The sequence below is a fragment of the Oryzias latipes genome, chromosome 17 (assembly GCF_053564925.1).
Source record: "Oryzias latipes strain Hd-rR chromosome 17, Olatipes_Hd-rR_3.1".
Taxonomy (NCBI): domain Eukaryota; kingdom Metazoa; phylum Chordata; class Actinopteri; order Beloniformes; family Adrianichthyidae; genus Oryzias; species Oryzias latipes.
The window spans coordinates 32,645,987-32,663,556 of record NC_136253.1 but is presented as its reverse complement, the minus strand read 5'-3'; the positions used below and the strand labels follow the sequence as shown (position 1 = coordinate 32,663,556).

Below are 17,570 nucleotides of genomic sequence, written 5' to 3'. Positions count from 1 at the left end.
TCCAAGTGTGGCTTTGTTTTATACATTTTTTGCTTCTGAGAAAAGGTATTTAAGTATTGATTGATTACAGATTTATTTGATGTATGATTTTGTGAAACGTCCAGTCTGCTAGCTGAGAAAATGGCCGGGGATGACAATTTTGCGTAAACACATATGGGCTAATAGATTTTTTGGGTTATCAAGTATTACATGTTAGTTAGGTTTTATTTTTAATAAAAAAATTAAAAAAACAGCAGTATTTTGGCACACTGAAGGCAAAATTGTTTTTCTCTCCATTTCTGCAGAAATGTCCCCTCTCCGTCCACATGCGGCTCCAACTTTGTGCATGTTTGGAAGCACATTTCTGTGTGAGAAGCTCTTCTTTGATGAAGACCACCAATACAGACCACGGGTGTCTTTTTACTGATGAGCACCTGCAGTCCATCCTGAGAACCTCCACAACACATATCTTCACACCAAACACAAACCGACCTGTTGACAGAAAATGATGCCAGGCCAGGATGTCCAGCTTTGATAAAATGACCCAAGACCAAAGAAAACAGAATTCGATTTAATGCTGAAAAAGCACAAATTTGATTGATTTTTTTCTGATTTTATTTTCTATTTTTGAATTTGGGTAATTTTGACAGGATATATATTTTTATGGAAAGCAAAACATTATGGTATATTTAAAATGTACATTTATTTTTAATATAAAATGCCATAAGAGTAGAGAAATGTCACTGCTTTTTGTCTTTCTTTTAATGTTTACTTTTATTCCTAACATGTATAATTTTGAAATGATATATTTTTATGGAGATAAAAATATAATTCATTTAAGGTTTAAGTTGATTTCTTCCGGAATAATACTTTCAGTCTATTTTTTAAGTTTTAAAATTTTAGTTTTAGTGTGTTCAACATAGGTTTACCCTGTTTGGTCCACAACCTTCAATGTGTTTTGGATGCCCCGCCTTAGCCCAACTGTAGCTGTGATAGGCTCCAGCAACCCCTTAACCCCAAAAGAGATATAGTGGGTTAAGAAAATGGACAAATGAACTCCAGCGTTCAAAGATAAATTTTTAAGTTAAATAAAATGTGTCTTTGGCACATTAGATATCATTATTTGTTTTATTGTTATTATCACTATTTGAGATGTGATGCCTTCTTAAGGAACCTATTTCAATTGAGTCTGAACATGACTCAGAGATCAAACACATTTGCCTGAAATTAGTGAAATTATTTTGAAAAGACATTTATGTAATGATCTTAATCAAAGTTGATTTATTTTTAGACTGCTATTTGTCAGAAAATAATAATAACACTAATAACAACAATGATAACAATAATAATAATAAAAAGAAAATAAATTTATATTTTTTATTACAACAAAACATTTAAACTTTATATAAATTGTTTATTTTAAGATTTAACATCATTTCAGATGCCACAATGTTCAATGGGTAGTACTGCCCCGCCCCCTTTTACGTCAACCGAGTGCTCACGTGCTCCTCTGTTATCGAGCAATGCATTGTGGGGCATCAAAATGGATCCGTCCGTCGGAAATGTTCTCGTCGTGTCGGGGGTCGCTGCTTCACAGTAGTGAGTATTTTTGAACGTCTTCATACACTCGTTTGTAAAAAACAAAAACAAAACATGGGGCTCGTGCCGTTTACCCGCGGAGTGTTTACGTGTCTCGGTGTCCACGCGAGAAAACGCGCCGGTCTGCCCGCCGCAGCAGCCTGTTGTTTATGGAGCAACAACAACAACAAGTACAGCCAGAGCGCGGACAGCCATGACCTGGCGAAGCTCGTGTGCTACCCGCTCCCGCACAGGGCCCTCCTGAAGATCCACGGGACGGACACCAGCCCGTTCCTGCAGGGGCTCATCACGAACGACATGGGGCTGCTGGAAGAGCCGGGACAGGCAGCCGCCATGTACGCCCACATGCTGAATGTGCAAGGAAGGACGCTGTATGACGTCATGCTGTACAGGTGAGAGTTACCTGTGGACACTTCACAGCCCTGACACGGTTCACGCCAGGGAAAAGGTCTCCACGCGGTGCGTCCACGCATTAATGCGGAGCAAAGACAAACGCCACCAGCTGGAAACTGTGGCAGTGACGTCACATCTGTTTCAAATGAAACTTTATTTTAAAAAAGGGCTTCTCAGTCTTTGAGCAGCTCAATTTGCTCTTCGATTAAAATAAGAAATACACATTTACTCCGTTACTTATAAGGAACACTTCAGTTTATATTTTCAATTTATTTATTCATGTATTACTTTATTAATCAACATTATCTTTAACATTGGAATAGTTAAGATCAGCAAACAATCTAATGTTGCACAACCTTGTACATAAAAAAAAAATACTGTTTTTTATTTAGATGACTTAAATATTAATTTAATATCTTGAACTGCACGCACATTTACAGTAATGTTTGTTTATATTTTTGTTTGCGATCCCCTTGGAATAAATCTATGGAACTTTAAATGGCGCTGCGCCTGTTTTTTGTTTTATTTTTCAGTTTGTGAATGTTTTGACCTTGTATTTCTTTTTTTGTAGATTTATGTATGTCATACATAGTCTACATGTTTAATCCTTGTTATAAAATATAAAAACGGTCTTATCTCATGTTTTGCATGTTTTCTTTTTGCAGTAAACAACAAATGACAAAATATATTGAGAGTTTTTCAGTTTCAGGCTTACTGTGGAATTATTGTAAAATAAAATAAAATTATATCCGCAGGAAAAAAAAAGCTGGGGTTGCACTAAATAGATTGATCTCAACATTGCCACAAAAAAAAGTTTTAAATAAAAATTAACAGAATAAAATGTAGAAAAGTAGAGAGAAAAAAGCTCAAAAACGACCAAAAGCTAAACTGTTATTCAGTGCATGTATATTTATTAAGCCAAACACTTCTATACTTATACTTGAATAACTATTTTGACTTTATTTTTCTTCTATTTGAGTTGAAGTAAAGCCCTATTGTGTACATGAAACTGTTTTGCGTATTTGGTGGGATCAGTTTTTCCCTAATTTGAATTTCAGTTTCTATTTTTATTAAAATATATTTAAGTTTATCTGAGGAAACACTTGACAATATGCTTTACATCTAAGCAGATAATTTCTTAGTTTAAGGAAATTCAACACCAATATTCACCAAAGCACTTGAATGCAGCATGTTGTCCAGATTTACATGTTTTTTTGTCTGTTTTTAGCAAAAGGACATTGATGATTACAAATGATAATGTTCCATTTAGTGAGACTTTTGTTCTGGTTGTATTTTTCCTTCAGAATGAAAGAAGCTGAAGGACTGGGTGTTTTCCTGGAGTGTGACACAACAGTTCACGACTCGGTTTTAAGACATTTGAGAGTTTATAAGATAAGGAGAAAGGTCAGCATTAGTCCCTGTCCAGAGCTCTCTGTGTGGGCCGTGCTTTCCCTGCAAAACCGTCCCGACCAGGAGGCCGGTCAACCTGAACTCTCTGCCCCTGAGAAAGCTCTGGTATGGGAGGCTGATCCCCGAACTTCTCAGATGGGTTGGAGACTGGTGTTACAGAGGGAAACAGACCCCTTGGATCTCATTGTACCTTGTGAAAAGGGCGACACAGAGGAGTACCAGAAACATCGCTATAGAATAGGTATGAACAAAAACGATTGGTGAAGTTTTAATAAATTAAGAATCCTGTCTTGATATCAGAGTTCACAACAGTAATGTGAATCGGCTGTCATTTTTTCTCAGGCGTTCCTGAGGGAGTGAAAGACCTTCCTCCTGGAGTGGCACTACCACTGGAGTCGAACCTCGTCTTCATGCAGGGCATCAGCTTTAGCAAAGGCTGTTACATCGGCCAAGAGCTCACAGCCAGAACGCATCACACCGGTGTGGTACGGAAACGCCTCATGCCAGTGCGGCTGTCATCTCCGCCTAAAGGCCTTCAGGGGGAAACATTACTCCAGACGCAGTCGGGTAAGGCGGCTGGGAAGCACCGCGCCGGGGTTGGAGAACTGGGTCTGAGCCTAATCCGCACAGCTCACGCCAAAGAGATGTTGACGCTCAAATGTTCGGACGACAGCACCGTGACGCTTGAGGCCTCAGTGCCAGACTGGTGGCCCAAAGATGTGAAAGTCATTTGAGAGGGGGGGGGTTATTGAAATGTGACGTCCATCACATGTGACAGATTCCTCATTGACCGAATCCTAAGGTTACACTGTTTTATCTGCACTAGAGAAAGTTTTTCTTGTTATTTGCATTATTTATCAAACAGCTTTGCAGTTTCTGAGTTTGTGACAAACTTTAAAGTGATTTTTTTCTTATATAATAAAGTAATAGTAACAAAAAAAATGTTTATTGTTTTTATTTTTATACCTTTAGTGCAAAAACAAAGACATTCAGAAGCCAAATTGTTGACTGCAAATCATGTCAAGCTTCAATAATATTCCTCGGAGCAAAAAAAATTGGCACCTTTTTTATTTTTCAAGCAAATACCAGATAATATTAAAACCAGGGGGCCAACTATTCCTGATAAAGGAGATGCTGCCCCCTTGTGGACTGTATGGTGTCTTGGATTTGCTGTAACATGGTTTCTGGCTGCAAAGTCAGTGTTGAGTGATCAAGCTGTTTGAAATCCTCGTTGCACAGGAGGCACTCGATGATGTTAGCCACTCTTTGTAGGTCAAAGGCAGCGTGGTAAGGTCCAAGTGTGGTCAGGGTCTCCGAGAGGGGCCGTGCATAGTCGGAAGAATCACCAGAGGTGCAAGCATTCAGGAAGGCCATCCGGTTTTCGGCAATGATTTTCAAGAAAGATGCAAATTCTATGTAATCGATGCCTGAGCATGCTTTCATTATGACCTGAAAAAAAGGACAATCAATCGTAAAATTGCTGCATTTCTCAGAATGTCTCAAAAGAAAAAGGGAAAAAAAAGCTGTGAACAGTACCTGACAGTGCTGGTGCCATGAGTCCATTGTATTTCTCCACTCATCTATCTCTTTTTGAACAGAGGACAGCTCTTTCTGGAGGAACTGCCACATGATATCAATGTTGCAGCCATTTAGCCAGTTGTGATTAATGGAGATGGTGTCCTCCTGGGACAAAAAACAAACAAACCTGCATTTAGAAGAACACGAAAAGGCAGAGCTGCTGAGCCTTGCTGCCACACACCAGTAACCATGATGATTAATTTGATTGTCACTTTTGTTATTTTGTTGTCTTGTTTGCTGCTGCAGACAAAAGAATGTCCCCATCGTGAGATAAATAACGGCTTGTCTTGTTTAGGAATGCACAAAAAATAAACCCTCTTTAATACAATATTTCAAATTTTAAAATGTTTGATATATTTGACAGTCCTCACCAGATTATAAACTTGATGGTGCCAGCCACTTGGCACAAACATGATTTCCCCAGCCTCCTGAATGATTTCAAGAGGCTGGCAGGCTTCTTCAAAGCGCGGGAAAAGACCGCTGTCACGGAGCTCAGCCGATGTAACGTCATAGGGTAAGTTGCCGTGCGTGTCTCGTAAAAAGTCCTCCTGACCCGGAGGATACAGGAGCCACTTCTTTCTGCCGCAGATGTTTGCAGACCAGCTGTAGGAGCGGAACACATCGGCGTGGAACGGGGTCCTGGTGAAAACAAAACTCAACGTAAGAAAAACACGCCTGACTGACGCAAATTCTACTGAGACTTTGTTGGATTTCTTCCTACCACGACCCTTTAGGGCCCATATAGACGAACCGATAGTCATCTACTTCAAGTGTATCCCAGTATTCATTAAGCCAGTCAGAGGAGAAGAATACTGGTGTTGAATAAACACCATGTTCAGGAAAGTCTCTGTTGGACATTTTTAATGATTAATGCAGATCGTTTGTATAGAATCACATACATCAGCAATTCTCAATGTAAAACTGAGACACAGGATACCTTGCCATGTGCCAGTCTTTCAGATAAAGACATCCTTTCCGGGATGAGTGACCGTTCTGGACGTATTCCTTCCAATAGTGTATAAACTCTTTAAACTGCATCACTTGTTTGGGGTTTGCATTGTATTCCTTTGCATTACAGTTTGCAACAGGAACTAGAGTTTCATCTGATATTTCAAAACAGACAGGCATTAGCTGACATACACTATATATTCATGACGTCATCACAACAACAGTCTTAATTAATTTACCAAAGTCTTGGAGCAATTTTTGAAAACTCGGCTTCCCCTCCTCTGTTACCCACTGCTGTCTGCACTTCCAGTTGTCTGTGAACTTTCTCGAAAACACGCAGGGCCGGTTGGGCAGTAAATATTTCTTTAAAAATTTCGAATAGTTGATGTCCTTATCGATGTAGTCTACGAAGTGTGAGGACCAGAACTGCTCATAGGACTGCCGGGGGATGCTGACCAGGCTGCTGCAGTAACGGTACGCCTCTCTGTCCATGATGGTAAACAAAAGCTCGGCTAGCTAGTTAGCAAGCCCGGCTGGCATGTTAGAGCATGGAACTGAGATAAAGCATCAAGACTGGGTTGTCATCAGTAAATATAATATATGTTTTGAAATCTAATATGTAATCACAGTGAAGTGAAACCTAAAAAATAAATAATCAATGGTTTTACTAAACGCTATTCCACTCGTGTCTTCCATTATTACAAGTCGCCATAAAATTACCGCGTTTCCTTGCGTCACTAATAGATCGATTATTTCATTTCCGTCATGCTTATGACGCAAACATCTGTTCATTTACCGCAAATTAGCGCCCTGTTTTGAGCAATTATTGTGTCCATAGCCTTGTCGTGCGCGAGTTCAATTTTCTAGTCGGACAATAAACACAGCCGTGCTAGATCGTGACGTCACTTCCGTAGCAAATAGGATCTGGGCAGGAAATAAAACACATGTTCCCATCCAGTGTTTACGGTTGATATTTTGTAAAAAGGTTTACATTTAGCAAATGAAAAAACATTGAAACATTGCTGTTTTCGAATAGTTTATTTCCCTGTGCGTGACGACTAAGTTAAGGCGTTATCTGAGGTCCTCTTCTGACGGGATTACACACGGAAAGAAGGATGTTTACACTCCAACCACTGAAGTGGATTGACTAGATTATCATACGTCGTAAATTTATTTGGGATTTTTTTTTCTTTTTTAGTTTAATTTTGTACTAAAATGAGTCGAGATTTCCCCATCCACAACTGGCCTGGCTCCTACTACATCAACAGTGAGAAGAGGTGGGAGACCGGCACCCTGTCCCTCACCAGAACCACGGTGCGCTTCGTCTCCAGCCAGAACGGGGAGAATCTGGCTAGTTTCCGTCTGTCCCGGATCACGGAAATCAAGATGGAATCTTCCAGCTTCATCTTCAGCACCCTTACAGTGCTGGAGGAAGGCAACACCAAGCACTGGTTTGGTTCCCTACAGCCCAACAGGGTTGTAGTCTATAACGTGTTGGTGCATTTCTGGAGGGAGCGCCTGCTGTCGCCTGGCTCTGAGAGCCAAGGGGCTGAACCCCATCCCACTAAAGGCAGAGAGCTCATCAGTCTGATGGCCGGGGCTCAAAGAAGACTGGAGGACACGGGTCAAGTCCTCAGCCATCAGGGAGAGCAGTTTGACAGCATGATGCAGGGGCTGGAGAAGATTGACTCGGACTTAGGAGTGGCTGATAAGTAATTAATTCAAAACATCTGTTTTATTGATTTGTTTTCTTCCCTTGTGAAGTGATTTATTTATTTATTTTTGCAAGCACGTTTTGTTTTCTTTGAATATAACGTGACTTGTCTTTCAGACTCCTCTCACAACTCGAGGTGCCCTCGTGGTGGCCTTTCGGAAAGCTTCCCTGGAAGGCCGCACAGGAGGCCAAGGCTGAAGATGCTGCAAGAGCAGCAGCTGTGGCGTCCTCAAGCGGGACGTCGACCAAGAACAAGGTGATCGCGAGCATCCCGGCAGTGGTGTCCAGAGGCGGAGATTCGGACTTCAAACCTGGATGTTTGCTGGTGCTGGTGTCCTCCATGGAGGTACGGGACACCAACTGCCACCTCCTTCACCGATATGAACGGAACGAAGTTGATGAAATCAAGGTGTACAGTCCATATGAGATTACTGTTCGACAACGGTTCATCGGAAAACCAGATATATGTCACCGGTTCCTTTCTGCTAAAATGCCAGAAGCAATGTCCGTGTTGGAGATGCAGTACAAGAAAAAGGTTGAATTCACAAAAGAATACACATCATTCAAAGCAACTCCTCTGTCATCTCCATGCGATAAAGAAGGGACAAGCTTGAATGACGGTAAGGCACTTTTTTATCGTAAAGTCTAAAGCTGTGGATATTTTGACCACTAGGTGGCAGCAGAGATTTTTTATTTTTTTATTCTAAAGTCTAAAGCTGTGGATATCTTGACCACTAGGTGGCAGCAGAGATCTTTTCTTTTTTTTTCTTTTTTTTTAAACTGCAAAGGTGCTGCCACATGTAAAAACATTTCGTCATCTTTGTTAGTGTTTTTCTTTAAACGTGTTTAGATGATTCACTTCAGCCCAATTGCCTCACTTGTTGAGTTGAATGTCTGGTTTCCTCACAAACAACACATGCACTCTGCATTTTCTTCATCACCTCCACCCATGGAGTCAGTTTTTCTGCAGAGGTGCCAAGAGACTGAGGTCCCAGTGGAGGTCCCAGCAGGAGAGCTGTCCCAATTGCAGGTGCATGTTCTCCAGCCATCTGTGAGTCAGGCTGAGGCCCAAGAACTCAAGCAGGTAAGACAGTTCTCGATGGGTCCACAATGTACAGCAGCATCAGGTAACAAATGAAAGTGTCCTTGGTTGTTATTGTAAATAATCTCTTTGGTTCGCCCAAACTCTGTTTTTTCCAAACCCACAATTTGATTTTCCTTTTTTTTTGATGCCGTATGTTTAAAATGTTATTTGGTGAGACCACAAACCAGCGACCAATCTGGTTTTAAGAGAGGAAAAGCGACAGGGTGAGTTATTTGGTCAGACTTTACTGCACCTTTCCAGCTAGAACCTCACAACTGGGAGAGTAGTTACAGACACAGTCTGTGGTGGCAAGACCTGCGCAGTGACGCAAATGAGATTCTAAGTATTTTTTAGATATAATTGTGACTCATGCGGCACACGTGCGGAAGAATGCCACCCAAATGCCCGGTTAATGCCACCCAAACGTATTTTTTTAAGGCAGAGCAAATCATTTTGAAGTGTAGAAGAGCTCAATTCTCTGGATAAACTGAGTTTTATACGTTTTGCAAATAAATTCTTTTGTTTATTTTACACACACAAGCCCATATTATGTCAATCCCTCATATTAAACACTAAAAAATGTATTTGACCAGTTTGTTTGAGAGAAAACTTTACATTTCTGTGAAAAGTGCCGTGTTTTAAGACAAGCTTTGCAAATACTGTGTCTGCTGGAATAAATGAATGTAACCCAAATTCAGTTTAATGGAATTATTATCAATATTTAACATGTCGTAGTCGCATTTTCACATGATGGAGGACGCATAAAAAATCCTTTTGGATTAAAACTGCGTTTATGAGTATTTCTTAGGAGATAACAAGCCACTGATGTGACGCAGCAACTTAAATGAGCACAAAGTCCCTGCTTCGCTCTGTTCTGATGCATTCACTTGCAGTCAAATAGATCCGTAAACGTCTTCATTCTCCACGTCTGAGCTGGCTTAAGTCACCTCAAAGGCAAGTTTCTGATGAACTCCTAATCGTTTACAATAAATAAAAGTATAGCTGGAGCGGGATTTTAATTTTATTAAGTGATGTTTAATTCACTGTTATCACTTGTGAGTCACAAAGCCAACTTAATTATAGACATTATCAGATTAAATGTGTTTATTTTTCTGCAGAGTTAGGATCTGTTTATATGTTAGCATAAAGCAAAGTCATTTTATAACTGAGAAGAACAGTTTTTCAATTTATGATTTCTTTTATGGTAATAATGTTGTTGTTTTTTTTTAATGCAAAGTGGTTTTGTTGAGTAAACTTTCAGGCCGTTCACACTGGCTTTTTTTTTTTTTTGGTTTGTTTCTTTCAAACAATTCGGATCCACCTAAAAAAAGACGGTTTCTGTGTGCTTGCAAGTGAACTCTGGTGCTGTTGGGAAACGATGCGGCAAATTGGAGACAGGAAGTGACACAAGTATTGCACTCAGAGTTTGAAATATCCTAAATCAATTTGGAAAAGTAGTTAACAAACTCTGAGAATTTTCAGGACTAAAAACTGAATGAAAATGAGAAATTAAACCCTTTTTTAAATTTTTTTAAAGTAATGTACCGGTAGGTAAAATTGTTGTTTATCCATCCCTAAAATCAGTTGAGATTGATTTTCTGGATTTTTACCAGTCCATCCCACTTGGAAATTTTGCTCACGTGTCTTTTTCTCGGGTCTAGCCTAAATATTTAATTCTCGGGGGTTTCTAACCTGACATAAGTCTTCATATAAGCTAAAAATATTCATTTCCTGTTTTCATTTCTGACACAGCAAAGCTCTTGTGAATGTGAGCTCTATGGTGTGATTCAGGCTTGTCCTCTCGCCTTAAATCGTGAAGTCACAGACTCGAGTGAGCAAATGCGCTTTTTCCTTGGCGTGAACTGACATCCTATCTGCTTTTCGGGCTGCTGCCCGTGGTCGTTCTGGTGCGCAGCTGAAATGTCCACATAAAGCAGCCAGTGAAAACTGACATCACGTCAGCTGCTGTGTGAGGCGGGCTTCGTATGCGCAGTTTAGAAACCCGGGTGGTGGGGTTTGATGTGAGTGTTTATTAGGCTTTGCTTGGCAACCCGCGGGGTATTTAAGCTGTCCCATTAACCGTAGCATACACAGTTGTTAGACCACGGACACGCAGTCGCAGTTTTTCCTCAAACCCGCCGAGAGCACAAAACAACAGGATTGTTTATGAACGATCCCGCGACAGTGAAGCCAAAACTCCTGACTCCATAGATTCTCATGTTTCTTTTCTGGGATAGTGGGCGATATTATCAGACCTGCTGCATAAATAATTTTTACTGCATCACTTCTGGTTTAGAGCTCTGCTCTGATCTGCAGACATTATTCAGCCGGCTTTTATCTTTATGGGCAAACTGAGAGCTTTGAATAAAACCTGATGCTTTTTACTCTGTTTCATGACCTCATTTGCTTTTTTTACCTCGACGACCCCGTTCCCGTCCCTCCGTGTGTTCGGCCTGCACCGGATTTGCTCCTTTTTGGCGTTGTAGAAAGTCTCCTTCATGTAAAACATCCTGGGTGTGTTGCAGATGCTGCTGCAACTGAAGAACCTCGCGCTGGAAGCCGAGTCGGAGCTGGAGCGACAGGATGAAGTCCTGGACGTTCTGACCAGCTCAACAGACCGAGCCGCCATGCAGATCGGGAAACACACGAGTCGTATGAGGAGGCTGCTGTAGCCCCGGTGTTCAGAAAGGTTCGGTTCCATCGTTGTCCATGTAGGGGGAAGACGCCAGAAGGAGCTGCGACCAGTCAGGATTTAGGAGTCCAGCTCCCAGGCCTTCCCTCTCAGCCTGTTTGATCAGAGATGGCGCTCCGGCGTCATGTGTCCCGAATCTTCTTTGGGCCGTTTATCCTTCGGCTGTTGCACGTCTCCATATAACCTCTTGCAATGTGAAAAAGTCCAATAAAGCTGACAACTGTAAGTGTGCAATACATCACTAGGAGTTGTGAAAACAGAGCAGTAAACACTCCGTTATATTTAGAAATACTACAAAGCTTGACTCGCTAAACTTTTATCCTGTGTGTCTCCATGTAAATGCCTGACAATCCTTTTAAATCTTTCATTTTATTGTGTTTCTTTATCACTGCAAGCTTGTTATTTGTAGGAATTATCAACGGTTTGAGAATAGGCATGATTAAGACTACATTAGAGAACTGTTGCATTAGATTGATACATTTGTACCATCAAACTATACATCACTATGTGAATATTTCACCACAACATCCTAGATGTAAGTAAGAACTTTAATCACCTGTATCCATTTGTGGATTTTGACTGCTGTATAAATAATTCTTGATTAGAAATGAGGTCATTAACATCAGAAAATTGAACGTGCAATCAAATCTGAAATATTTAACAACTTTTTTTTTCTTTAACACATTGTTAAACAATGCTCAGATTAACTAATTTCCATTACTTCACTCTCTAGAACTGCTTTGCTCATTTCTGTTGGCCTCAACTAGACTTGCAGCAAAACATAAACACTTAATGGTGCCACTTATCAAACAGAGCAGTCAGAAATGAAATGGAGGAAAGTGGTGGTTGTTAGTCTTTTGTTTGGCGAGATCATAAACGTCTTTAAAGTCATCTATTGATCTATTTTTAAAGTGGTCTTTTAATTAGGATTACACTGTTTTCAGCCAAAAACCTGTTTTCCTCCACCTCTGCTGGAAATCATCTTTTCTGGGTTTTTAAAATGTTCTTGTGGCATTTTTCTGACGAAGGAGAAAACATGAAGAAAATTAAGCTAAAAAGGGCTTTTCTGAGTATTTACGTCTTTCAAATTGTTGTGTATCAGGAGCAGACAAAAAAATGCAATTTGAAAAGAATAAGAAATTAGCTTTGTTATGTAGACAATACGGGGGGGGGGTCATGAGCTCCCTGCTCTGCTCCATTCTCATCTAGACTAGATCCATGCACGTCTGAATCTATGTCCTATAAACCATACTTTTGATTTTGGCCAAAAACGGCATAATCATAATTAAAAGACCACTGACCACTCAAAAGAGTATTTGAGTGCACCATCAATAAAGTAATTGGTTTTATGTCGGTTGGTGTTTTTGTTGTTCTTTTTGTCAGGGGGGATTTCTGTCCAAATAGTAATCCTTTTTGACCCGAGTAAAATAATTTAAACCAAAGGAAAGATTTTTTTTTCCCTTAAAACCTGATTTTATTTTATTTCTAACCTCCACTCCTCAACAAAAGGCGTCAAAGTCTATTTCCATTAGACAAATTACATCAGAGAAAACCCGAACATGTGCAAAGTAAAAAAAAAAAAAGGGATACTAATTACTATTCCAGGCGGTGCACACGCCGTCAAGAGGAAGTGGCTCACTTCATAACCTCCAGCATTATAACATCCTGTTGGCATCCTGACTGTTGGCATCAGCTGAGCATCACTGTCAGGCTCCTGTCACCAGATGTGGTGCTATTTCCAGCAAACAGCACACCAGATTTGGCTTGGCAAGTGTCCGTGCGCTCAATTATGAAGCAGGAAAGGAGCCTCTGCATAAAGGAGCTTGAAAGACAGTTGACAGACTCCTTCAACGCTCTGGTTCCAGTTAGCATAAACTTATCACCTACACTAAACATTGTCCACTATAAAATGTGTAGCAGTGAAGGCTCTAGAGCTCAAACCCAAAGACGTGGTGCTCATCTGACGTAAATCCTTCCACAGAAAGATGTTTTCACTGAGGACCATTTCTTTTGTTGATTTCGTCGATAAACAGAGGCTTGGAAGTCCAGAAGCACAGCACATGGTTGTGTGGATTCCAGTCCTTAAAAAAGTTAGAGAAACAGAGTACACGCTGGTGTGGTTTTGCAGGAGCCTTGCAATACCAGGAAGTGGCGGCGGTCTTGTCTGACCACAGACACACGAGATCCGGCTTTGCCTTCCTAATCTAACGGATGGTATGGAGACAGCAGGGATTTCGCTGGCCTTGACTTCCAAGTGTGTTTATGTGACAGACAGTTCTGCGGCGGATGTCTTCGGTCATGAAGCATGTCTTCACTGGTGCTCAATCCATAAAGCCTGAGAGAAACAGCTCACATCTGTGGTGATGAGGGGCTCCACAGCTCTCCAAGATCATGTGACTGAATCCACTTCACGCTGGATTCTTTATAATTACCAGTAAAAGTTGAAGATGTTTTTTTATATATTTAAATGCCTATTATTGTTGCACGTCAAAATTTACGAGCCCTCATTGATTAGAGCATTCCTTGAATTTGTTCCGGAAATATTGGAAAATCTCTTCTTTGCTATTTCACAACGGGAGTCTTGTCCTTGACTCACAGCCTGGACGGATTCACACTGATGCAGGTGTTGCTTGGGTTTCTTTTGCTGTGGGACTCTCTGGTTTCAGGAAACACGGCCTTTTGGATAATGTTAGATCTGGGAGGAAAATGTTTCTGGAAGGGGTTGCATCCACCCGGGGGTGTGCTTGCAGTCTCAAATAGAAAGCGATATGACACTTAACATCAACATTGGCCTTTTGTCTCTGACTATCAGTGTGTCACAGTTATTCTAAATTTTTTTGGTATTGGCCATTTGTAGCAGATTCAGTCTGCTATTGGTCTTATATTTTTATTAATTTGTATAATTATCATTTGTATTTATGTTTTAGCTTTGGATTGAACCAAAATGTTGGTACTTTCCTAGCTGCTGAGGTGCACACTGTTGCACATTGTTAGTTATTTATTTATTCTTTTGCTCTTTCTGGGGCTTGGTCTCTGCTTTTTTGGAGGATTTTATTTCATAAACCTTTCCCCATTTATGTGCAATAAAGATCGCAATAATGCTGCCAAACTAAACTTGACTGTAGGTTAATAGTGCACATAGTACTATTAACTGTTAAACATTGTACTATTAACTATTATACATAGTATGTATACTATGTATACAAAGTATTCATAGGATACATTTGTCTCACAGTAAGACCCACTCTGATGAAAATCATGTTTTTTGGTGTTTTTAACATGTTCTTGTGTTTTCTTTCTGATGATGAAGATGATGAAGGACACTAAGAGCCATCATAGGAAATTTGATGAATCCGTGGAAAACCACCCTTGAAGCCGATGGGAAGCCACGTGCACAAGTGTCCATCAAATGTGGGATATACCAAGGTGACGCTCTGTCCCCCTCAGCCAAATAATCAACAAGACTGGTTATGGATACCGACTCAGAAATGGGGCCAACATCAGTCACCTCCTCTACATGGATGACATCAAGCTATATGCTAAGAGCGAGCGTGACATTGACTCCCTGATCCACACCACCAGGATCTACAGTACTGACATTGGGATGTCATTCGGGCTCGAGAAATGCAGCCGGATGTTGACAAAGAGAGGCAAGGTAGTCCACACAGGGGGGGTCTCACTCCCAGAAGGAACAATAGCAGACATCGAGGACAGTTACAAGTACCTTGGAATTCCACAGGCATATGGCAACAAGGAAAGCTGCAACAGCTAAATACCTCTAACGAGTAAGGCAAGTCCTGAGAAGCCAGCTCAATGACAAGAACAAGACCCGGGGTATAAACAGCTACGCACTGCCAGTTATCAGATACCCTGCAGGAATAATAAGATGGCCAAAGGAAGAGATACAGACCACGGATGTTAAAACACGAAAGCTCCTCACCATGCATGGAGGGTTCCATCCCAAATCCAGCACCCTGAGACTGTATGCTAGCCGCAAGGAAGGAGGCCGAGGACTAGTGAGCGTAGAAGCCACTATCCAGGATGAAACATCCAAGATCCATGAGTACATCAAGCTCAAGGCCCCAACTGACAGTGTGCTCAGTGAATGTCTCAGGCAATGGAGAGCAGAGGATACAGTGCTGGAGGACAGATCCTCATGGGAGGACAAACCCCTGCATGGGATGTACCACTGGACCATAACTGAACAACACCAGAAACACCAGGGACACAGAGAAGAACTGGAGAAAGCCTGGAAAGTGAAGGTGACGGTGGTGCCTGTGGTAATTGGAGCACTCGGGGCAGTAACCCCTAAACTGGAGGAGTGGCTACAACAGATACCTGCTAGGAACAGCTAAGATACTGCAGGACCCTCAAGCTCCCAGGCCTCTGGTAGAGGACCCGAGCTTGGAGGAGAAACCACCCGCGGAGGATGAGAGGGTGTTTTATACATACATACATACATATATAAATATATATATGTATATATATTTTTTTTTCTTTTCTTCTCTTGCACCAGTAATGTTAGGTTGGGGTTGTGTGCTCTGTAAGCTAATGGGAGAGCATGTAAACAGATGGGTGAAGGGAAGTTGGGGCAGGCTTGCTCCGCACCAACAGGTTGCTCTGCAGAGAATAATTTCCTCGTATTCGATTTTGGCTAAAAACTGCATGATCAGAATTAAAAGACCACCGGGAACGCTTCGACAATAGATCCTAAGATGATCGGAATGAGTCTTAAACTTATGGTGAAATCACGAACTTTGCTTAGTAGCTCTGATGTCATTACATCATTTAAATTAAAATCAATTAGAATGAAAATGTTTTTTTATATATATAAACATATATCTATATATTTAATCAAACTGTGTCTTTACGTTAGGTTTCATTAATTAAAATGAAATGTTTGCCTGATAGGATGACTTTGCAAAATATTTGGCAGAGCAACAGTATGAACTAATAGACATGTTTTTGTACATCTTTTGCACTTTTTTCAAACGACAACATGTCTCTTTTCATTAAACCTGAAGAAAAAGCATTACAGTTTCGAACTGCAGCTTCAGGAGTTGCTCAGGTTTTGTGTGACTGGACTATGCAGTCACCAAAAACCCATCTATACACCTCCTCCAAACAGGTTGTCAGGCCACGAGCCAGCTCACACTGGGCCGTCTGCTTGTACTTGTTAGCCCCCAGAAACTTTCAGTGAGTATATTTTTAGTGGCTCTTGCTGCAAATGGAAACACTTAGCTCCCATAATAAATTACCCACCTGGTCGATGCCACACAGTAGAGATCCAAAGCTGTTTTTCATGATTGGGATTCAGCGTTTCTCGAGATTATCTCTAAATCTGCCTTTACCTTTTAAACGGATGCAGCCTGAACTGAAGAGATGACAAAAGATGGGAGGAAAAACAAACACACTGAAGCCTGCAGGAGTTTGGTTAAACTTTAGGAAGTGTTGCTGATACCGAGGTCACTTTGAGATTAAAAAAGAATTTTAGTGACTCTCTTTCTTCCGTTGAGTAAATAACCGTTAGTGTGGCAGGCCAGTGATCTGAAGGGTAAGTTCAGCTTTTAGTCTGAACTGTCGTTTATGCTGTGGCTAGATAATTAAAAGAGACAAGACTTCTTTGCAGACCCTACTGTTTAATGACAACTCCACGAAAAAACAGAAATAACGGGATTTCCATCAACACAGTCCAGCTGAGCAGGGGTCATGCTCCGCAAAAAAAAAAACACATCTAGGATTTTTACTGGATATAATCCTAAAAAATAAATGCAACTACTGAATGCAACGTTGCATAAAATGTGTTGATCATCTTGTGATGTAATTGCAGCTGGCTAAATAGATTTTTTTTTTTCAGAATTATTGCCCCAAAGTTATGAGGAAGTTGCGAGCGAGTTGTTTATTCACCGAGAGCCGGCGCAACCATAACAAACACAGCTGAATCTGGGGTTTACATTTCAGTTGGATGGCGGCTCACGCAGCGTCTGGGTGGAACTTGAGAAAAGGAACCTGGGCCGGCAGCCTGGCCTGGCTCTCTGCCAACGTGGTAAGAAAAGCCTTTTCAGAGGAGCCTGCAAGGTTATTGTCCAGACGCACGAATATATGAATGCAAAAATCATTAACTCATGCTATGAAGGATGTTTGATGTTTGACAAAGTAGGTAATGCCATGCC

At 41.0% G+C, this 17,570-nt stretch overlaps 3 protein-coding genes across 3 annotated transcripts; 2 read left to right on the top strand and 1 right to left on the bottom strand.

The window, feature by feature from the left end:
- The first annotated feature begins 1,486 nt into the window (after nucleotides 1-1,486).
- On the top strand, nucleotides 1,487-5,304 carry iba57 (iron-sulfur cluster assembly factor IBA57). The gene is made up of 3 exons (XM_004079410.5): nucleotides 1,487-1,970; nucleotides 3,276-3,622; nucleotides 3,724-5,304. The coding sequence occupies exons 1-3, from the start codon at nucleotides 1,633-1,635 to the stop codon at nucleotides 4,113-4,115; spliced, it is 1,077 nt and encodes a 358-aa protein (XP_004079458.1). The 5' UTR covers nucleotides 1,487-1,632; the 3' UTR covers nucleotides 4,116-5,304.
- Nucleotides 4,322-7,112, bottom strand: jmjd4 (jumonji domain containing 4). The gene is made up of 6 exons (XM_004079409.4): nucleotides 6,147-7,112; nucleotides 5,897-6,062; nucleotides 5,681-5,806; nucleotides 5,331-5,598; nucleotides 4,918-5,064; nucleotides 4,322-4,830 (listed from the first exon to the last, which is right to left on the bottom strand). Exons 1-6 carry the CDS (start codon nucleotides 6,397-6,399, stop codon nucleotides 4,495-4,497), a joined length of 1,296 nt encoding a protein of 431 aa, XP_004079457.1. The 5' UTR covers nucleotides 6,400-7,112; the 3' UTR covers nucleotides 4,322-4,494.
- Nucleotides 7,113-7,122: 10 nt separating this feature from the next.
- On the top strand, nucleotides 7,123-12,750 carry snap47 (synaptosome associated protein 47). The gene is made up of 4 exons (XM_020711165.2): nucleotides 7,123-7,619; nucleotides 7,739-8,241; nucleotides 8,581-8,705; nucleotides 11,231-12,750. The coding sequence occupies exons 1-4, from the start codon at nucleotides 7,123-7,125 to the stop codon at nucleotides 11,375-11,377; spliced, it is 1,272 nt and encodes a 423-aa protein (XP_020566824.1). The 3' UTR covers nucleotides 11,378-12,750.
- Nucleotides 12,751-17,570: the final 4,820 nt, after the last annotated feature.

Excerpts from the sequence above, each read along its gene's own strand:
- snap47 (XM_020711165.2), top strand. The coding sequence starts at position 7,123 with ATGAGTCGAGATTTCCCCATCCACAACTGGCCTGGCTCCTACTACATC. Across the intron at positions 7,620-7,738 it reads GACTTAGGAGTGGCTGATAA|ACTCCTCTCACAACTCGAGG; the intron begins GTAATTAATTCA and ends CTTGTCTTTCAG. Across the intron at positions 8,242-8,580 it reads AGGGACAAGCTTGAATGACG|TTTTTCTGCAGAGGTGCCAA; the intron begins GTAAGGCACTTT and ends CCATGGAGTCAG.
- iba57 (XM_004079410.5), top strand. The coding sequence starts at position 1,633 with ATGGGGCTCGTGCCGTTTACCCGCGGAGTGTTTACGTGTCTCGGTGTC. Across the intron at positions 1,971-3,275 it reads TATGACGTCATGCTGTACAG|AATGAAAGAAGCTGAAGGAC; the intron begins GTGAGAGTTACC and ends TTTTTCCTTCAG. Across the intron at positions 3,623-3,723 it reads GAAACATCGCTATAGAATAG|GCGTTCCTGAGGGAGTGAAA; the intron begins GTATGAACAAAA and ends ATTTTTTCTCAG.
- jmjd4 (XM_004079409.4), bottom strand. The coding sequence starts at position 6,399 with ATGGACAGAGAGGCGTACCGTTACTGCAGCAGCCTGGTCAGCATCCCC. Across the intron at positions 6,063-6,146 it reads AAAATTGCTCCAAGACTTTG|ATGAAACTCTAGTTCCTGTT; the intron begins GTAAATTAATTA and ends TTGAAATATCAG. Across the intron at positions 5,599-5,680 it reads ATGGGCCCTAAAGGGTCGTG|GACCCCGTTCCACGCCGATG; the intron begins GTAGGAAGAAAT and ends TGTTTTCACCAG.